The 21,530-nt window shown below is 38.1% G+C and overlaps 1 protein-coding gene across 2 annotated transcripts; it reads right to left on the bottom strand.

Annotated features, from left to right (window-relative positions):
• Nucleotides 1-1,522: 1,522 nt before the first annotated feature.
• LOC113232307 (potassium voltage-gated channel protein Shaw) lies at nucleotides 1,523-20,396 on the bottom strand. 2 transcript variants are annotated; one of them, XR_003310609.1, is made up of 6 exons: nucleotides 20,216-20,396; nucleotides 9,817-10,497; nucleotides 4,444-4,579; nucleotides 3,917-4,048; nucleotides 2,286-2,554; nucleotides 1,523-1,647 (listed from the first exon to the last, which is right to left on the bottom strand). XR_003310609.1 is itself a non-coding variant. In XM_026466983.1 (6 exons), exons 1-6 carry the CDS (start codon nucleotides 20,258-20,260, stop codon nucleotides 1,636-1,638), a joined length of 1,077 nt encoding a protein of 358 aa, XP_026322768.1. In that variant the 5' UTR covers nucleotides 20,261-20,396; the 3' UTR covers nucleotides 1,593-1,635. The 2 variants fall into 2 exon arrangements, 1 of the variants encoding a protein (XP_026322768.1); XM_026466983.1 differs by lacking the exon at nucleotides 2,286-2,554 and adding an exon at nucleotides 2,012-2,082 and having other exon boundaries at nucleotides 1,593-1,647.
• Nucleotides 20,397-21,530: the final 1,134 nt, after the last annotated feature.

The raw sequence follows: 21,530 nt of genomic DNA on the forward strand, positions 1-21,530 counted from the left end.
AGCGCAAAACCATGGCGGATGATATAAACAGTAGCGCTGTGGATAATGATGATGGTAGAAAGTTTGAAATATGGGATATCTACCGTGATAGTGAGTTGACATACATAGTCAAATTTGGGAGGGATGTTGACAAAAATATCCGTGAAAATTGCTATACAGCAGCCACCACTATAAGGGCTGTTAATAAACATAGATCAGAATGAAACCGATATAATCGCCCCGGATGATGCACTAAAGTTTTTAATTGATTTCACAATTTGAGTCACATTGCAATTTACTTAATTTAGATTGTAGACATGCAAAAGAAAGCGCTCCTAATGGACAGTGAACTTGCAGTTCACATTAATACTAGATGTTAATTCAAAGTAGACGCTAATTTGATGCAGTTATCTCTATATTTTTAACCAAAGAAAAAGCAACTAAAAACTGCTGTGAATTTAACAGCACTCATAACGGATTATGGGTATGTCAAATGAAGACATAATTTACATCTGATAAAACAATTTTATGGGAATGATGATCTTAAGTCAATGACTTAAGATAAAAAAAGACATTGCCAACATCAGACAGGTTTGCACTTGCAAATGTATTCAAATTCGAAAATGCAAGTACTTTTGCAAGAGTAGGGCGTAAAGTACATACTAGATATAGTTAACACTAATTACTATGTCGATATAGGTGAATATGATGATTACGTACATAAAGTTATATATAACATTCTTATTCATATACTATTTGTGATAGGCAACTATACGTACATAAGTGTTATTTAATAAGATATAAAATACGTGCTAACTCCTCTTATTTCTATCACGGCCTTCAAAGTTGATCTTACAACGAAATAGATTTATAAGTATAGTTTTAGCTATAGAATCGTAATCGTTAGTAATAAAGGCATTATATTTTATGATTATATAAACACAGTTATAGTCCAGGTAAAGGTCCTTGCTAATAAAAATCATGTTTACGATGATTAAACTGCGAAAGAAATATAATCATGCAACAAAGAATTTACAAAGTTGTTTCATTGATTAGAAATAGAATTAAATAAGAATGTATATTTATACAAAAGTATATTAAATGAAAAACTCCAAAAAACCTTAACTATACAAACAGTATTTATAAATGTTTAAGAAACACAACAATTTTACGTTCTTTGTTTGCCGCTATTTGTCACATGGTTTTGACTAGCAAAGTTTTAATCTTAGTTCTATTGGTCAATAATTTCGATCCCTACTCTTAACCGTTATGTCGAAGCCGAAGATTTTCTTTTTTCAGTTTTATTTTCTCTTAATTTTGTTTCATCCAGGGATTCAATCTTATGGTCTCGCAATAAAGGCGTTCTTGCATCAACTTTTTCTTCTTTGTCGATGTAATTTTCGTTTTTGTAATTGTTTACTCTTACTGTGTTGTCGCTTTCTGTAGATTCTTGTCTACTTGTATTCTTACTGTCTCCTTTATTAGTTGAGTTTGTTTGATTTTCTTGTTTCTCACTATGGAATGCCATATTATCAAAGCATTGTGAAGGTACGAGGTTGACTGACTTCATCATGGGAATTGCTATAGCGAGAGCCGGACTCATATCTCGAGGACTTGGAGTCAGACGTGTGGTAACAGACAGATCCATACCCGGCATCAGGCTTGCGACTGTTAGAAAAAGAAAGAGAGATATAGATATCAAATAGATATGAAAGAGAAAGGAGATTAAAACATGTAAGGAGCATGCTTTGTTATTTTCAAAGTAAGGACTATTGTTTTGACTATTGTTTGTAAACTAATGTTTTGTTAGTCTCAATTGAAGTGTCACTAAATGATTACAAAATTAAATTATTTGATGATAGATAGGACAAATAGAATGCCATTGTTATTAAGCTTAACACGACTGTCACAATTAATATAAACACTACATTCTTGAATTATCACTTAACAAAACACCGAAAAACAACACAGACAAAGCTGGAGAGAATGTTAGTGCTGTGCTGTAATTGTAAACTGGATTTTTAAAGTGTACCGCAATGTTGGTCTGTAGATTTGGCGATTGAGGTATATTGTTTGGATAGTATGCTGTACGGAGATGATTTCCTGAAAGAATTCCCCAAAAAAAAAAATTCAAACCTACTTAGCTTACTATAAAAGAGAAAACTTAAAACACTATACAAAATAAAAACAATAGGTACATTAGTAAATTACTCTCTATTCTAAGACAACATCGACTTTAGGAGAAGCAAAAGCAACAACAAAACACAGGTCAGGGTTCCACACAACATTGATAAAATTTCTCGAACCTTCTTATCTGACCGACGAAGCAAAGGGACCTAGACGGTGGTTCCTTCGTGCTGCTTGAAGTTATTGCCTTATGTGCATAGATGATGAATGATTAGTGCCTATATATTCAGATGTAGCATTCCTGTAAGCTAATTCCGTGTGTGCAGGCGATATATTAAGCCTTTTCGGAGACCCATGAGTGTCGCTTTCTAAAGCATGTTCAAGTTTTTTCTTTTGCAGTTGTTTGGTGTTGTTTGGATCATAGCTTCAAGCTCGCTACGATCGCCATCTGTGGAGGATTACATTGCATAAGCTATGGTTAGTACAGTGAGTACCTATTAGTAAATAGTCCGGGCGCAACATTTTATAACTTTACCTTAATGTTATGTACAAATCACGTGAGTTGTGTCCCTTAAGGTGTCCAAGTACAGACGGAATGAATCAGGACGCTATTTTTATTGAATTGGAATATGTTTAACTTTCTGTGGTTTTACATTATATCCTCAATTTACGTGGTGATTCAGCTGATTCAAGGACTTGTCATTTCCTGATTGTGAATTCTATACATACACTGCCTCTGCTATATACTTCAGCTGTTTAGTTGCGCGCGGGCTAAAGTCAATTACAAGCAGACATTGTTAGTCATTGTTTTGAGCGCTTCAGAATTTGCAAAAACTTATTGAATCCATTTTTATTTTCTTTCAGCTATTTACTGACAATGTCTTTTTCCGCCACATCTAAGTTAAATGGCATGGAATGATTTTATTAGTTTTGTTATTGGTTAGTTTATTAGGCATCGCTGTTAGTGTAACTTTCCCTTGTGGAATTGTGATGACCTAAATGTGAATTAAATATCTTAGTCTATTTTTCTATCACTGTGATATAACAACACACTCAGTGCTTACTATTACTAGTGGTACGTGAAGACTAATTCTGAGCTTTGATGTCTTAAGATATGAATCAGCCTTCAAGTCTTTGTACAGAAGTCATGTCAACTTGGGCAAAATGCTTTAGTTTTTTTTAAAGTGGTTTTAGGCAAAACTACAAACATTTTACAAGCTTCAGGAAGTTTCATTTGAGGTATTCTGTTTTCTGGTAAATTTATTTGTAGCTTCCTAGACAGGATGAAATTTTAACCAGTTTCATAAATTCAGTTATACATGGTATAAATTGGAAACTGAAGTTCAGGACAATCTTGATTGTATAGATTCAGGTGTTGGAAGTAGAAAAAATGGAAGTATAGAATTTTGCTACTACACGAAACATGTGAAGGTTAAATCGTGTAGTTGCGCTTGTATTGACTTTTTGTAAGCTTATGTTGAATGTACAAAAAAATCAACACATTATCAAATCTTGATTTTGTTTCAATATCTTGATAAAGCTTAAGTGTATTTTTAAGTTTAACAATTGTTATTTCAATTAAGGACTCAAGTTGAAACCTATATTTAGTCCACATAATTATGTGATATCTCATTTAACTTCAAATATCCTCAAAAACATGCATGTGAAAAATGGGCCAAGTTGAGAGCAACGAACCAGTTACTACCATGTGTATAGATCAGTTGTATCAACTATGCAAACTTAATTTATAAAACTGACTCAAATTTCACCAACAAACTTTTAAAAATTTAATTTTACTCTTTTTTCTTACCCATGTTAGGTCCCATCATGTCCTTAGGATGATTGGTTTTTATGGCGTTCATTCGCCGATTGACCGCTTGAGGTCCCATTCCAGGGGCCATTGGACCCCCGCCGGGGACCCCCTGTGCGCCCGGGGCACCTGCTCATAGAAGTATAACGCGTTTTCTTAATATGTTGTCTTGGTTAAATATGTATTTTAGTTAAATCGAGCTCTAGTATTGGGATTTTGGATTGCTTTATTATAAAACAAAAATCATTTAGTATTGGTAAAATTGTACAAAAGAACATTCATTGTGTCAACTATATTGTTTTATATGTACATGTATGTCACTATTTGGAATATAAACATTAGTGTAGTGGTACTGTTGTACAAAAACGTTATTGAAAACATATTTTTTGTTTACTTTTCCATCTTTTGTTTTCCTTGTTTTCGTTTGCACTTTCATTCAATCTTTTATGGCCTTCCATATCTTCATAAATCTATTCATCTCTTTCTCTCACCTCGTTCTTTCTTTGTCTCACTTATTAAATACTCACGTATTGGTGGCCTAGTTGGCTCAACGTTGATCACTCTTCGCCTCTTCTTGGGCAGCTTGGCTCGAGCTTGAGTGTGCGAGTAGTACATCGCGAAATTGGATACGATGACCGGCACGGGTAACGCAATCGTTAATACCTGTGGGTTTATGAATTTTTTTTTACTTTACATAATTATCCATGACGTTAATTCCATGTGTACCTTCTGTCTGACTTAACTCGACATGATAGCGGCAAGTGAAGAGATTTATACGTATGACAGTATTGTTAACAACATATTTGACACATAGTTCATACAGCTCGTAGCTCAGATTTATAGCTTTTTTCAAAAGTCGTCGTAGACGACAAATAACTACGATAGCTTAGTCACAGATTAATTAATAGTTACTACGTATCAGATACATCACTCTCATACAAAATCGAAAATACCTACGCTATAATGGCCTACTTAATCTGGCTAATGACACCAGGCGTTCACTACGAGGAAAAAGGAACCTAAGCACGTGCTCAGAGTGGTGAATATAAGGTTGCCCATCGTGTGCAGTCGTGAAGAGCCAAATGCTCATAAATGAGCGTTTGCGCCGACGGTAGGCACTTATTGTGTAACCTTGATCGAGTGACGAAGCCCTGGCTTAGCTAGGAGCTGTGTATAAAATTGCCAATTGAGTCCTGTTAATTTACAAAATTTTTTTTTAACAGTGGTGGTACCTCTGTGGGGAGATTTTCTAAGTTACGTACATTTGTGGATGTCTAGTAGTAACATTTCTTGGTAACGGTTTTGAAAAACATCTTGAAAGGCTCACAACCTTTGGAAAATATGTGAAGTCGCCTACTCGGATTCGACCAGCGTTACCCTAAACCTTCTACTTAGATGAAGCAAGTCCCCAGCAATTGGACGTTTGATGATGGGTATTTTCAAATTAATTTGCAAATTAGGCAATTTGTTATACGTATCAAACTTCGAGAGCTTGGTGAATAATAATGACGTAAAAATGTCTTTATGATAAAAAAATTAGAATGAAATTATAATATTACCTGTATATATTTATGAAAAAAGATTAAATGTTTCTTTCTCGTATTATAAATGAAATATTGTTATTCATAATGATGTACAGTCAAATGAACAGTTATTTGTACATTGTATTTTTAAGTTAGAATTTATTGTTCTTCAAATAATAATTTCCAATCATAACTAAGACTCATTAAAGGCGTCATTGATAAAAGCAATTTCTCAATTATAATTAATTTATATTCATTTCACAATTTAATAGAACCTCTAACGTTAACACGTTTCCAATTTATATTCCGGAAGGCAACCGAGGTCTTCCTTGTATTTGACGTTCCTTAATAATTTAAATAACAATAGATTATTCAAATTTTGGTTAAGAATGGGAAATATGACGAAGCTATTGTGAATTATTTACAGAAAAAAAGCGAAAGACTTTTTTATGGCCGTCGCATCGCGAAGATCTGAATGACATAATGTAAAAGAAATTTGAAGCAAAAATTGCTTCAATTAATATCAAATCTTTAGTCTTCTGCGAATCGAGCGAGATGAACTTTTTTAACGTTTTAAAAAAATAATGGATTATCTGTACTCTCGCCAAATTCGATGTAAAATAAAGTCAACAAACGAAAATATATGATTTTTAGGGTTTTCGTCTCAGACTCTTTCACAGTTACCATACAATTTCAATATTTTCCTCGGAAATTCAACTAGGTTATGAATAATACTAAATATTGAAGCCATGTTTATAATGAATGTTATTCAACAGAAGTTTCAAATCACTTAAAAATGACAAAAAAAGGCCAGTAGTTCATTATTTGTAACACTTTGTCATCCTTAGTGGCTTTTTGATTTGAAGGGAGAGATTGCAAACATTCGAGTTCTGGTGGTAATTCAAGTTCTGAATCGGAAATAGATGCTGGATGACATAATATGTAGCAAGTTAATTTAATTTCTTCCTTGGAGGAAACGATTGCTGAGATGGATAGTCCACCCAGCAACAACGGCGTGACTTTGGTCACGGCTATGGGTACAAACCAGGCGGGTTCTTCGGAGCCCCTGGTGTCGGAATTCAGCGCTCAGCCGCGCATTCGGCTAAGCGAGTCTCGCCGAAAGAGACTGCAGGGCCTGATGAGAACAGGTATGAGCTACGCAGAAGCTCTGCCTCTATCTGGAAAGCCCTGGAGTGATCTTCCAGTGTCCAAACCACCTCCAAAACCAAAAGCACAGAAGTGTGAACGGTCAGAGGTGGCGTCGTCACAGGAGCATGTCAGGAAGGCTCCCAGGACCATGGCGCCAGCTGAAAGCAGGGACAGACCTACTTTCAGCGAAATGGCGGGCTCCCTGCGCGTGGGTATCCGGAATTCGGAACCCATGTCAGAGGAGCAAATGGAGCTAGTGGAGCTGTTCCTGGTCCGTACCATAGCAAGTACTACATCGCATGGCGAGGGACCGAAGTTCCTGGGCCTCTCTCACAAGCCAGACCGGAATCTTGTGATTCTTGTTTTCTTGGGATTCTTGTGATCTGCAAGGACCAAGCAAGTACAGACTGGCTTGTGGGAAAGATCGACAATTTCAAGCCATGGCCGGAAGCCTAGCTATACTTGATTGAGGAGAACGAGCTTTTACCGCCCTGCCGCCAGCATCTACATTCCCAAGAAGAGATGTGAGTCAGTGCAGATGGCCATCAGCCTGCTGGAAGGCCCAAAATAGAGGCCTCTGCACAGAAGTGTGGAAGGTTCTTCACACAAGGGAAGATGCGAATGGATAGGTAGTCGCGATCGCTCTTGATGACCCATCTGTGGAGAATCTCCGTGCCTCAAATTGACGAGCACACATTGGTTTTAAACAGGTCACGTTTAGGATCAAGGAGGTCCTGAAAGCACGTTCAGTGGCGACACTGCACGGGGTGTCTTGGTCTCAAAACCAGGGTCGGTTACAAGTCTGCTCGAAGAATCGGGGCCGGGAGCCTCAGCGCACGTGTCTGCGCCTGGCCCGTCTTCCACGGACCAGGGGAAACGCAACGGGGCTGCCCCGTCTGCGACTCTGGGTGCATCGCCCCAGAAGAATCGCGGACGGGAGGCTGGGCATACTCGGACAGCACCCGCTGTCCTGAGTGTAGTGCAAACAGCGCAGCCATTAATAAGTGCCAATACTGGGGCGGCTCGAATACAAATAAAAATGACGGTACACATACACGACCGTGGTTTTCGGCACCGAACCCACGTGGCCGCAGTTCGGCACGTGGAGGAGTGCAATGGCGTGGGGCTGCCAACCCGCGTGGCTCACGAGAATGGCCTCGTCCTCCTCGTAGCAGTCGGGAGCAGCAACGCGGCCAGGGTTTCAACCCCCGCTAGACGGAGCCCACGGGGATAGGGTGAGGGTTTGCTCAACCTCCACCATGCCGTGGCTACAACGGCTGTGGTGGAGTGTTGCTTCGCGAAAGGCAACGTGGATGTCGCCCTCATTCAGGAACCCTGGGTTAACCACACAAACATAATGGGACTCAATGCCGCTGGTAAGTTGATTTACAACGCCAGTCCACTGGTGTTGTAAATCAACTTACCAGCGGTAGACCCAGAGCATTGTTTATAACAAAAACATTAACCTTGTATCTGTAGCCGTATGGCGGGACAGCGTTGTGGTCTAAAACCAAAGATGGTTATATAAGACAATTGTGAGGTCCCCAGTGACTTACGCCTCTGTTGCTTGGAGTGCTAAAGTCAGCCAAACAACCACAATTGTCACATTGCGCAGTCTATAGCGCATCGCGTGCCTGCTAGCAACGGGAGCCATGTCCACTACACCTGCGGCAGCCCAAAGCTAAATGCATTGCTGAACCTGACTCCTCTGCATTTATTCATACAGAGGGAGGCCAGTACCAGCATGTACAGGCTTACCACTAGGTTTAGGAGTAAATGGCTCTCCCAGACATTGAGATCAGCCCAAGACTCAATTCTGGAACACTCGGTTCTGGGATGACTTCTGATGTCATGCTTCCCAAACAAAACTTTAAAAACTCTACCAGGTATAATCCAACTAGGGAGGACTGGGAAACTAACAGTCTCACCTGGAAGGACGGTAGCTTTCTATGGTATACCGATGGGTCTAAGATGGGACCCAACGTAGGCTGAACATGGGACGACACTCCTCTATCTTTCAGGCCGAAGTGTACGCCATAATTACTTATGCGATTTGAACCTGAAGAGAGGCTACGTTGACAAGCATATTTACATAAACTCAGATAGTCAAGCAGCTCTTCATGCACTAGCCTTAGTCACCCAAACATCGAGGATTGTAGAGAACTGTGTAAATACACTGAACACTCTCGGTGAAAGTAATACAGTGGTACTGCGCTGGGTTCCAGGCCACACTGACATCGAGGGTAATGAGTCAGCGGATGAACTGGCAAAGGCTGGTGCTAGGGAAACCTTTGTTGGACCCGAACACTTCATAGGGATAACATACAGCCTAGCAAAGCTCACTCTGCTAAATGAGAGCACACACCTCTTCCGAGATGCGTGGCTACAGAACAAGGGTCTTGAGCATTCAAAAGCCCTGATATCTGCCTACAGTGCCAAACACTGTAGAGAAGCTCTGTCACTGGACTGGAAGGCATAAGAATGCTCACTAGAGCCTTAACAGGGCATTGTGGCTTAAACAAGCTCATGTCAAATATTAGGCAGAGAGAAAATAGAGAATATAGATTCTGCCATACGAAGGATGAAACTCCTGTTCATTTACTTACCCAATGCTACTCGCTGATGGGCGTATTAAGCTCCGTACTGGGAAGGCACATGCCACAACCAGAGGACATTAAATCTGTCGGAGCCAGGAAAGTCCTTCAGTTTTTCAATGCTGTCGCCCTTGGCTGTGCATTATAATTAGTGGTGTTCACAATAGATCAGTCAATGGTCGCAGTGATGAGGGGATGCATAGGCCCTGAATGAAGCCATCCTAATAATAATAATAATAATAATAATGTAGTAAATTAATATCAAACAAAATCTTATAATTTTGTATCTTTTCATCTACCATTACCTACCATCTAGCAGTAAATATTAATAGGATGCAAAAACTTACGTTTATTCCTAAATCACACGTATCAATAGGTATTTTGTAAACTTTACAATAATTAGCTAGGTAAGTATTACTTCTACATGACCCAATACCTACCTATTTATATTCTAATTACGCGAAAAGGTCCTGGGCAGAGCTGGCCTTAATAATAAGCATTGAAGCCTAGCAACGTTTTGTTATTAAACATTCTACATCGAATTTGACCAGAGTATAGTTACATCAACAAGATAAATAAAAGACGATATCTTTGTTGTGATCTGTAAAAATAGATAATAAGTAGGAATACTTACACCAGCCAATGCGCATAATGCTCCTACAAACATTCCCACGTAGGTTTTGGGGGCCATGTCACCATAACCGACCGTCGTCATGGTGACCAACGCCCACCACAGACCCAGCGGTATGCTGTTGAAGTCATTGTGAGGATTCGTCTGTATCCTCTCCGCATAGTAGACCAAACTCGCAAATATCACTATACCCAACACTAGGAAAAATACTAACAAAGTCAGTTCTTTTGCGGACGCTCTAAACGTCTGAATCAAAATTTTCAAACCAGACGAATGCCTCGTCAATTTAAAAAGTCTCATTATCCTTATAATGGAGAAGAACTCGAGAATATCGGCGTTCTCCAAATGGGAAAAGTATTTCTGAAGAATGAGATCAATGTAGAAACTCATGGTGGCAATATAATCAATGATGTTTACGGAAGATTTGATAAAGTCACACTTATTTGGGGATGATATGCAACGAACAAGTATCTCTAAAGTGAACCACGCGTTGCACATGCACTCGATGTAAAAGAAAGCTATATGGGCATTTGTTTGCGTTTTGTCTAAAGCCCAGCTTTTCGTTTGATTCGCGGTTGTCACTGTATAGTTTCGGATCACTGGAACCCTCATGTCCGGATGGGTTTTCAGGCAGAACGATATGATTGACACGCATATGAAGAACACTGATATTACGCCGATTATCTGGAAATAAAAACAAAAGTTATAATTTAAATTCTCGAAGGTTTTCGCTAGCGTGCATATGTAAGTTATTAGGTACTTGATTGCACAAATTAATAAAGATAATTTTATTTCAAAAACATTTGTTTGTAGAGGTGTTAGAAAAATGCATTTTAAATCTGTTATAAAAAGTGAAAATGCAACTGTACCATTGTATAATGGTATAAAGCCTCGTTGCCACAATAGAACACCCATTTTGTATAATAATAAATTTCAATCATTAACGTTTGCCCGCCGCTATAATTTGCCATGATGATTTTGTTTTTAGTGACTGAAAAATTAACAACCGATTTCACAAAAGCAACCTCAACAATATGGCCGCTATGAACTGTCAAATCCACCCGCCCTTAATGGAAAACCCTTTAAAACGCTTTTAAAATTTGATTGTGCCTTGTTAGTTATATTATGCATAAGTATGTATTATGTTGGCTATCCATTTTAAATAAATAAATAAATCTTACATCTATTGGCATCATGTAAGAACTATTATTATAACTTTTTTATAAAAAAGCCTCAAAAGTTAGACCTCAATTAATTAAATTTATTTGTCAAGTTTTATTGAATTGGTTAACAGGAAGTGAATGGAAACCAATGAATCGGATTCATCCCCTAATTCGCCACCCTTATAGGAGAAATATTTTCCTCAAATTTGAATACTGCTACTACAGAGGTACTCGTAACGATGTCGGTCGTATGTCGGACCAACATCGTAGCATATACACAAAAAAAATGAGGACCTCCTCCTTGTTTTGGAGATTTAGCTAGCTTGCCACTACATTATTATGCTGGTGTGTGTAGTTGAGTCATAAAAGGATTAAGTATATGCTATCGTCAGTTAGATGCTTTATATGCATATTCGACTAAATGCATCTCTGTAAAATTATTATCGTAGAGTAGTAGTTTGCAATATAAACACAACACCCCGTCAGTTTGAAAAGTGAAATGAAAAATATTAAACTCAGAAAAGATTCTTTCGATCCGGCCGGATCCGACGTCTTCTAGCAAACCGTGCCGGAGGCTATGCCGACTAAGCCACGGAACGAACCAGCGGACCTCACAAATTTTGTCCAAATGTGCTTGTTTGTCGGAAGTTTGTACTTGGTATTCAACGACTTTTTAACCGTAGCGCCATCTATGAAAACTCTATGAAAGTATTTCGTCACCCAGTTAGGTAACTTTACAGCTACCAGTCCTGGCTAGAGATGTCGCTATTAACTATAGTTATTAAACTCTGTCAATCTTTTGAGTTGGAACCACAGATCAATTATTTCACATGCTAGGAATAATCAACTTCACTACGTGAGTCATTTTCAATTTATGTAGGACTACAGTCAATGTTTTTGAAGGACTTCTTGACCCCGATGTCTTAAAATATGATTTATGCATAAAATTAAATATGATAATTGTGTCCGAACTTTGTTTTGTCTAAAAACAGAAGAGGCTTGGTAAATTTTGATTAGCATAAATTTTAATTAAAACCCGGGCTCTAAAGACGTAATTCAACACATGCAAAATTAATGAGTGCTGACAGTCCAAATAACTAGAATTTCTCGTCTGAAGGGACAGATTTTCACATGATAGATAGATAGATAAACACTTTATTCACTGATATAACGATAGCCCACCGGCGCAGAGTTGCCTGTCTGTCAGTTTTCTACGGAATATATTTCGGTGAGTATGCCCATAAGCTCCATGAGCTCATTTCGCCTGCCCCCTTTTACCATTGGACATCCTGACGTACGGCGGAATATCATCCTTACATGGTCGGTATTCCCTTCAGGTGTACTAAGCGTTTTTCATCATCTTTTATTATGCGCACAGCCCAGGAATGGAATTCCCTGCCTACAACTGTGTTTCCGAGCACATACAATCCGAGTATCTTAAAGGTGCGACTGAATAGACATCTTCTGGGCGAGCTCGTTTCATCCTAGATCCTATCTTCGCTCAATGGCTAGGTTATATAGCTTGTAGTTAAAAAACAAATCGACTCATCCGTAGAACAAAGATCTATGTGTAAGACTACTTGGTCTCAGGACATAGTACATTTCGTTCGTTCTTCTTCGCTGTGGATGTCAGATCGACCGTTATTCGATTTTATATATCAGAAACGAAATAAGGTATACAAATTCTCAAAACATCTCTACATAGGCCTTAATTTGAATAACGAAATTGTTCTCGTAACGTACCTATTCTATTTTCACTATATAATCACATCGGACTCTGTTCTTCGGATGAGTCGAAATACAGATTAAGCATAAAACAAAAAACATAACATGATTGTCATAGCTGCGAAAGGGTACTGGCTCAGCATATGCCAAAGTTTTCTAAGGTGTTTATTTTCAGTCAGGGCCAACGAAAGGGATTAAGTTATTTGAAAGCAAAAATATGACGACTATTCGTAGTTATACCATGAGAATAATAATATACATATAAAGTGTAAATAGTGCATTTAAAATAACCTATTTGACGTGTAAGTGCATGAGCGAGTATGAATATAATACAGCTGTAGGAGTAAATTGTGATTGTAAAGAGTTTGTGATGTTATATAATCTATTTAGTATATAATGTATACATCAAAATAAAACCAAAATTCGATTCTAGACAGACTACGTAAAATAATACAAACGCACTACACAGTTTTTTAATTGAGAGTAGGTGTTGCCGGTACACTGAACTTTGAATTTGAGTTTGGATGTTTGAGACATTGACTTACAAATAAATGGACGGCGGGTCTAATACTAAAACCACAAAAAAAATGTCCCAAGTCAACCTATTTAAACGTAGTGACACGTAAAGGAATATGAAAAAGCTAAAACGTTGGATTTAAATTGTAATGTCATCGCAGTACTGTCTAATTTTGCTTGCTTCGCTGTCAGTCGAACAAACGAAGACTAAAGCGCGAATGACGCTCTGTATACGATTTTAACGCCCTATAAGTTCGGACACTTTTTAGCGCGGACCCGACGTCCATATAATTGTAAGTCAATGGTTTGACATGATCAAAGGTAATAATAATAATAATAATAATAATAATAATAATTTTATTGCACTAAAAAGCCTTAAATTAAGTAAAGTACAGTTTTGAGAAAGTTATATAAGTACAAAGTATAACACGTTAGTTGAGATAAGGCCATTACATACAGAGTATACTGCCGCTGACTAAAATAGAATTCTCTGAGCTTTAGTCAGCAGCTACAGAAGGAAGGTACAAATAGATCGAGTAGGTATTTAAGTTTAGAGGAAGCTATCCGTACTTATGTGGTAAAAAATTTAGTGCTAGGTATACAATAAAATATTTTAAACATAAAGTCCTATAAATGGTAATAAAAAGTATATAGTATTAAAAATTTAAATAATTATAGCAATGGTAACATCTTAGTGTCTTATGAATGTATACGTATGATAATATGATCCATAAGTGGGCATAAATGTGTGTGAGTGAGTGAGTGTGCGTGTGTATGAGAGAGACTGTGAGAGTGTGTGAGAGAGTGAGGGATGAAGAGTGAGTGTGTGTGAGTGAGTGTGTAATGAACTGAGTGAGAGTGAAATGCTATCGACTGAGTGAAAATCGGCGCTTCACCCGGGTGGTTGAAGGAGAGCTTCTGTTTCTTCGTAGTTAAGGTTCTGCAGCCATGTAGACACTGTCCTTTTAAATATGTTTTTGGGTAGAGAGTGTATGTCTAATTTCCGATGAATGGAATTATAAAGGTATGGCCCAAGGAAACCAAAAAATCTTTGGGCGAATCTGGTGTTACAATGGTATGGTTTAGCGACCAAGTGGTTTCTTCGTATGTTATCGACAGAGTAAGGGGTTTTACAATGCTGTAGGAGAACAGTACCAGCAATGTACAACTGGCGGACCGTGAGGACTTCGCAATATTGATAGAGGGAATGCGTGGGGAATCGCCTATGATTGAAAGTACATACTTTCAGTGATGCCCGCTGAGCTCGCTCTAGAGCCATAAAGTGGGTTTTACTGGCACCACCCCATGTAGTGATACAGTAGATCAGTACTGATTGGCAAAGGGCAAGGTAAATCCGTTTGAGGACGGAAGGGTCTGCGACGTGTCGAAGATGTTTGAACACGAGGATTAATTTACGAACTCGGTTAGCTAGTAGATCAATATATGGTTTAAATGACAATTTGCAATCTAACACGATGCCCAGGTATTTAATTTCGGTGGCTTTCTCTAGTTGAGGGCAAGAACAGGGTAGCTTGGAACATTGAGGAGAGTGAGCGGTAATAATATGCTTGATGGGATCTGGGAGGTAACGGTTACTTATTGAGAAGGTTATATATTTTGTTTTTGAAGTGTTAAGAGTGAGCAGATTATATTTCAACCACTTTGAGACTGCATCCAGACCGTCCTGCGCAGATGTGAATACCTCGTCCCAGGTATTTCCAGAGAAGTATAGACCGGTGTCGTCGGCAAATGCAGTTAGATGGCCCCCGGGAATTGACAACCCGCACAGGTCGTTCACGTAGATTAGAAACAAGGTAGGTCCCAGAATACTTCCCTGGGGAACTCCGTAGGTGATGGAAATGTCATCACTAATGTGATTATCCATGATAACACGTTGGGTTCTGTTGGTGAGATAACTTTGGAAAAGATAAAGTTGAGTACTGCGTATGCCAAATGACTCTAGTTTGGATAATAAAATTGGATGTGATACAGTATCGAAAGCTTTTTTCAAATCAAGAAAAATGGCTAAACATTTCTTTCTATTATCAAGGTCTTGGACAATCATGTTGGTAAAATTGAGAACTGCTTGAGCAGTGGATCTTCCTACCCGGAAACCATATTGGTTATCGCTCAAATTTCTTTCTAAATAGTTTGTTAGCCGATGGTTGAGTAACCTTTCGAGAATCTTAGATAGGGCGGGTAGCACTGAAATTGGGCGGTAATTATTAACTTCTTTACGGTCTCCTGTTTTGTATATCGGGTGAATAAGATCTATTTTAAAGGATCTTGGAAACACACCTGTGGACAGCGACATGTTGCATATGTGAGTTAAGGGAGGGGCTATTAAGTTTCTGTAGTTTTTAATAAATTTTGTAGAAATACCATCCCATCCTACTGCACAATCATTTTTCAACGATGTAATCACACTAAGAACCTCCTGTTCGTCGGTTGGTAGAAGTGCAAAAGAGTATGGGTTTGGCGGGAGAGGTATAGGTTGAAAATTGTCACAAGAATTCATATTTTCCGCCAGAGTTTTCCCGACCGTACCAAAGAAGGTATTAATGTGATTTAGAGATTCCAGAGGCTTGGGTTTAGTAAGAAGGAGGTCATCGACATTGCACTTACTTTTATTCAGATGAGCAATATCTTTTATTGCCAACCAGAGTTTTTTATTGTCGGATCCCGCTTCAAGAAGTTTAGTCTTTTCATATGATCTTTTGATTGACTTTAGTAAGTTATTGCAGAAATTCCTATAACGCTTATAGGTTGTTATGAGAGTTAAATTATTTGGAGTTTTTTTTAATTTCTTATGCATATTGTTTCTGTTTCTTATGCAGCGCAAGAGACCTGGAGTGATCCAAGGCTTTATAGGTCTGAGGCGGTGGGGTATAGTTATGGGGATAGAATTACTAAGGATAGCGCGTCGTAATAGGTTAATCAAAGAATCTGCAGCCGAATTCACGTCAGGAGCATTGAAAACAGGCGAAAAATCACAGTGGTTTATATCCTTTCCAAGTTGTATATAATTAATTTTTGTTATTTGTTTTCTCGCAGTTTTTGACAACTTCTTGTCTATTGACATTAAGACAGAGTTATGGTCTGTGACAGTCGAGTTAATTATTAACGTTGTTGAAGAGTATTTGGTTCTTATAAATATGTGATCAAGGCAGGTGGCACCATGTGTGGGAAAATTGTGCGCTGGTAGAAGGCCATGAGAAGCTAACAAGTTTAAGTAACTGTCCGAGTTCGGATCTCTGTTGTTGGCTGTGATATCTATATTTATGTCGCCTGTTACAATTATGGTTTTATTTGATGGTAGCACGGAAAGAACTTCATTTAGAGATTCCATAAATGGACCCAATAATAAAAGATAGTGGGCGGTAGATAGCCAAAATAGCTATGTCAGTTCCAATATCCAAAAGGAGACAACTGGCTTCATTAAACTTGGGCTCGCCAACTGTCACGGCCGGAATGCGACTGCTGACATAGACTACAACTCCATCATTTTGGTTTATAGGATTGGAAGTCGTAAAACTGATATAGTTTGTTAATGGTACAATAATGGGGTTGTGCTGCAGCCAGCACTCAGTTAAGATAATAACGTCACATGGGAGTACAATGGTATGAAGAAGTGCCTGAAAATGTGATATGTTAGCTGAAAGACTGCGGATATTCTGAGTGATAAGATTGAGATACTTTGTAGAGGAGGGAATCAAATGTACACATTGTTCAGGATCACAATTATGTGGTACAGAAACAGATGTGATATCGATTTCTTGAATTAGATCGTTTTGTAACGCGAATTTTAAAATTTTTGGTTGACGGGTATAATTGGAGTGGACAGGCGGTAAGTAGGAGGACAGTGCTGACTTTCAGAAGCGATAACATAATGGTGTATATGTATAAGAATATTTTTGTGTGAGATGAGTGTTTTATGAGTGAGTTTGTGTATGTAAGACATTTGTGAGTTTCCAAATATATCGTAATAAAATAGAGTATTAATTAATTTGTTTACAAAACGAGGTTTGAGAAAATAGACTTTTTCTGTTGTTATTGGTATGCAAATATAGCTAATAAAAGTTACGATGCAGTAGACAGTCTCCAAAAATAGTCAATCCGAAACACTATTTAACCCTTTTTTGTTTGCAAGATCAGTTAATTGCGATTCATCCATGACATGAATCGCATTTGCCTCCTCTTTTTCACGGATCAGCACCTTGCCATTCGCGGTCCAACAGAATTTAAAGTAACCCTTTTTCTTGAGCTGGCGGGCAAGAAAATATAGCCGTTTACCTTTTGAAGTTAGGTGCTCGTCTATGTAGATGTACTCGCGTGGTGTATGTGGAGCTACAATTGATGTGTTGAGTGGGTTACCTTGCTTTTTCGCGATGGAATCTCTGGTAGCTACAATAATATTTCGTTTCAGGACATTGGTAGTAACAGTAACCAATATGGTTTTTTTCTCCGTCTTAGAGGGTAGGCGCCGGACTTCTAATAGGTCGTTCGAGGTGATAAGCGGGGCAACAACTTGAATAACACTGAGAACAGTCTTAGTTAAGTCAGGTTTTGTTTCTTTTGGTGACCAAGGAACATTACGAATTTCCAGCATATTCCCGATGAGTTGTCTTGACTGCTCCTCGACGGTATTTTCGAGAAACTTAATACGTGAGTCATGGGACGAAGCTAGGTGTTCCAATTTCTGGCTTAATTCTGATACTTCTTGTTTGACGATCTTGTTCTCCTTAGCTAGATCCTCGTATTGGTCACTTAGGAAAGCCATAGATGCAACAATTCCCGAAATATCCTCTTTTAGAGGCTTTAACTCTCTACAAAGCATGTCCACGATGTTACGGTTAAGGGTGGCAATCATTTCTTTAAGCTGGGACTCCATTACATCCCGCAAAATCCTTTGCACATCATCCTGAGTAATGGCCGATTTCGGACTCGGCTCTGGAGGCGCGGCGTGGTATATCATCAACATCATATTAAGACCATATCACTGCCCCATTAACCGAAAGGTTTTTTAATAGGCGGTAGAACCTAGTTGTTAGTGTCAGTCTAGTTTTTAAGGAGATTCTTAGCTCGTCTATATTTTTTTGCCTATGTTACGCGAAACCGATTCCGGTGATTCCTCTTTTGCTGAAAATGGGGGTATGTTAGTACTAGTCATTTAAATCTGACGAAAAATATATTCCACTTCTAAGGGTAGCAAATTACGAGATGAATCCAGTTTATTCGTTCGTACGATGTTGAGCGACACGCCTGTCTATAGCAGTTGCAGTACCACTCAGAGCTTTCAATTGTAAAGATCTGAGGCATACTGCCACTGTACCTGTCACATAAGTTGACAAGTCCCATGTGCCTGTAATTTCACCAGCACCCTTACTCTTTAAAACCGAAACGTGGTGCGGTTAGGGCCATTTACAATCTGGGCCCCAGAGTATCTTTGAGAGATAAGTTTAAGGAAATTAAAATTCTTACACTAGCGCGAGGAATAGTAATTACTTTATGAAAAATAGTGACAGACATAACATTAATACGAGAAAACTAGTTGTTCTTGATAGTTGTCTTCACAAAGTCACCAATTCATTTAAGGGGCAATACTCGCTTCTATAACAAGATTCCGGTTGACATACAAAACTTACCATTCTATAGATTTAAAACTATAGTGAAACAAAAACTTTATGCAAAAGGTTATTATACAACTTCTGCGTACTTGGATGACGAAAATCCGCGGTAAGTAAGTAACAAGTTTAGCTCATGGAGGTAGTCTCGATCTATGATGTTTCAAAGCAAAAAATAATTGTAAATGTGTACAAATGTTACTTATAAAGAGCAACCCCTAGAGTTTCTTGCTCATTCTTCTTACTAATGAGCCTTACTAATGAGCGGTAGAGTTTAACCAGTGTGACGATTTCAAGCATAATAATGCTTACCTATGAAATAAAGATTATTTTGATTTTGATTTTTGAAAACAATAATGCTTACATTACTGCTTGGCGGCAGAAAGCTCCTTGTGAAAGAGTTCGTCCAAGGAAGTACTGCGAGCTTACTGCCGCCAAGCAGTAATATGAGGATTAGTGTGATCTGGTTTTAAAGGGTATGGGTACAGGCGATACTAAATTACGGAACACGTCCATAACAGTTGCGAACCACTCAGAGCTTTAAAACACTAAGATCTGTGAGGCACTGCCGTAGCGCCCGTCATCCTGAGACATAAGTTGACAAGTCCCATGTGCCTCTAATTTCACCAGCACCCTTACCCTTCACAACCGAAACGTATTACTGTTTGGCAGCAGATATAAGCAACGTGCAGTACTTCCCCGGATAAACTCGCAAGTGGCTCTCGAAGTTCAAATAATTGTAGAAAATTAGGCACAGAATAAATAAAATTTGAGATAAACAATGAAAAAAATCAATTTGAGTAATAATTAAGTAATTTAAAATGCGTAATACCAAACATACACATCATTCATGGCATGAGACGTAATCGATTATGAATCTATTTAACTGCCTAGGTGGCCGAACAGTTACTATGCTGGACTGCCACGCCGAGGTCTCGATTCTCGAGACTCGATTCCCGGGCCGGGAGAAATATTTGTATGGCCTACATTTATTTCTCTCGTGAGTTTGGGTGTAATTTTACTTCCATGTACTTTTGCGTACAGTACAAAATTTGTAGTCATTATAATTTGTTTTTTTGTCAGATCTGTCTTATTTAATGTTGTTTTTATTGTATTTTTTATTTTGTTTATTAATTAATTATTATTTCTTTAATTTTGTTTTTCTTCTTTGTGTTATTATTTTTATATCTTTGTTGTGGTGTTGCAATAAATGTCTATTATATTCTATTTTAATTTGTGGTTGTCTATGTGTGTGTTCATGGCACCCGCGACACAGGGTTTCTGTAGCAGCGTTACAAAAAAAAATCTTTGAGTGAAATAATCGATTATGAGTGCTGTTCCTTCATTTACTTTTTATCAAAGACGAAATCTTACCTTGGCAGCATTTGAACTATAGGGCTCATCAAATAGAGACCACATTTGAGGCTTCAACTGCTGCCACCACGATACGGTGCCGTTGTAGTAATCTTCTTCGAAGCCGAACTTGCGGGCTACTTCTTCTTCAGACGGCTTCTCTGTATCCAAGTCCAGACGGTCGAGGACGGCGAGGGTTTCTTGGGTGTCCCGATGCTGGAAGAAAGATAGACAAATCAATATCTTAATTGCCATTATATCAGGTATAAAATTTCTAAAGAAGTCTGCAAGATGCATTTTCATAAAAATTTTGAAGGACGCTTCGTGATCCATAATTGCATGGCATTAGGATGGCGTACTGGTGTGACTCCAAATCCTCTCTCTAGAGTACACCTCCGCTCCATACATCCAGGAAATGTTGAAGCTTGTATATTCATAATAGAGATGTCACGAATATTCCGCTTATCGGTAATTGTTTTTATTATTCAATGTTCAAAAAAAAATTTCAATTTTTAACTAACTTCAAAAAAAGGAGTAGGTTCTCAATTCGTCTGTGTTTTTCTTTCATTTTTTGTATGTATGTCACGCGGTAACTCTAACTTCTGTCTCAGGGTGACAGGCGCAGTGGCAGTGCCCTTCAGATCTTTGCGATTTAAAGCTCTGCGTTGCACTGCAACTGTTATGGACTGACGTGTAGTTTACCATCAGGCGCACGACTTGTTCGTCCCGTCACTTGATATTATAAAAAAAATCAAAATTCTTTGGAAATTTTATAGTAACGAAAACGTGACTTCAGTCGAGTACCTAATAGGTACGAGACTTTAAGATCCAATTACGTAATGATTGCATACAATAATTTTTCTACGAATAAATGAACCATTCTTTAGGAACTATTTTTCTATATTGTATTTGTTTCCTTTATTGTCTATTATATGTATTGAAGTAGGATGTTCAACCGTTTTTTTTCTCTAAGAAATAATAATATACAGTCCTCACCAAGAATATGTGGTTCTTTTCGCCAGTTTTGTGAACTAGTGAAGAATAAAAGTGCAGTGGGTATTTAATTTATTATATGTAAAATGGTTATAACTATAGCACGCGACGAAGCTGTATGTGTAGTAGACGTACAGACCGCTGGAGGGATCTTGAGACGGCCCCTTAAGAAAATTGTTATTCTATAAAAAAGACTCGACTTATCGGAACTTGCCCTAACGATGCAAAGCTGAAATATTATGAAATAATTTCAATATTCTAAAACTGGGTTATGGTCTTTTATGATATCTCAAAAAAATATTTTTATTATTATTATAACTTAACCGCGTTTATGTTACTCTAA

Source organism: Hyposmocoma kahamanoa, unplaced genomic scaffold, assembly GCF_003589595.1.
Source record: "Hyposmocoma kahamanoa isolate Upper Pololo Valley unplaced genomic scaffold, ASM358959v1 68, whole genome shotgun sequence".
NCBI classification, from domain to species: domain Eukaryota; kingdom Metazoa; phylum Arthropoda; class Insecta; order Lepidoptera; family Cosmopterigidae; genus Hyposmocoma; species Hyposmocoma kahamanoa.

Coding starts and splice junctions, on each gene's coding strand:
- LOC113232307 (XM_026466983.1), bottom strand. CDS start 20,260: ATGTGGTCTCTATTTGATGAGCCCTATAGTTCAAATGCTGCCAAG. Junction 4,580..9,816: donor CATTATGCGCATTGGCTGGT/GTAAGTATTCCT, acceptor ATAAACCCACAG/GTATTAACGATTGCGTTACC. Junction 4,049..4,443: donor GCCAACTAGGCCACCAATAC/GTGAGTATTTAA, acceptor TACTTCTATGAG/CAGGTGCCCCGGGCGCACAG.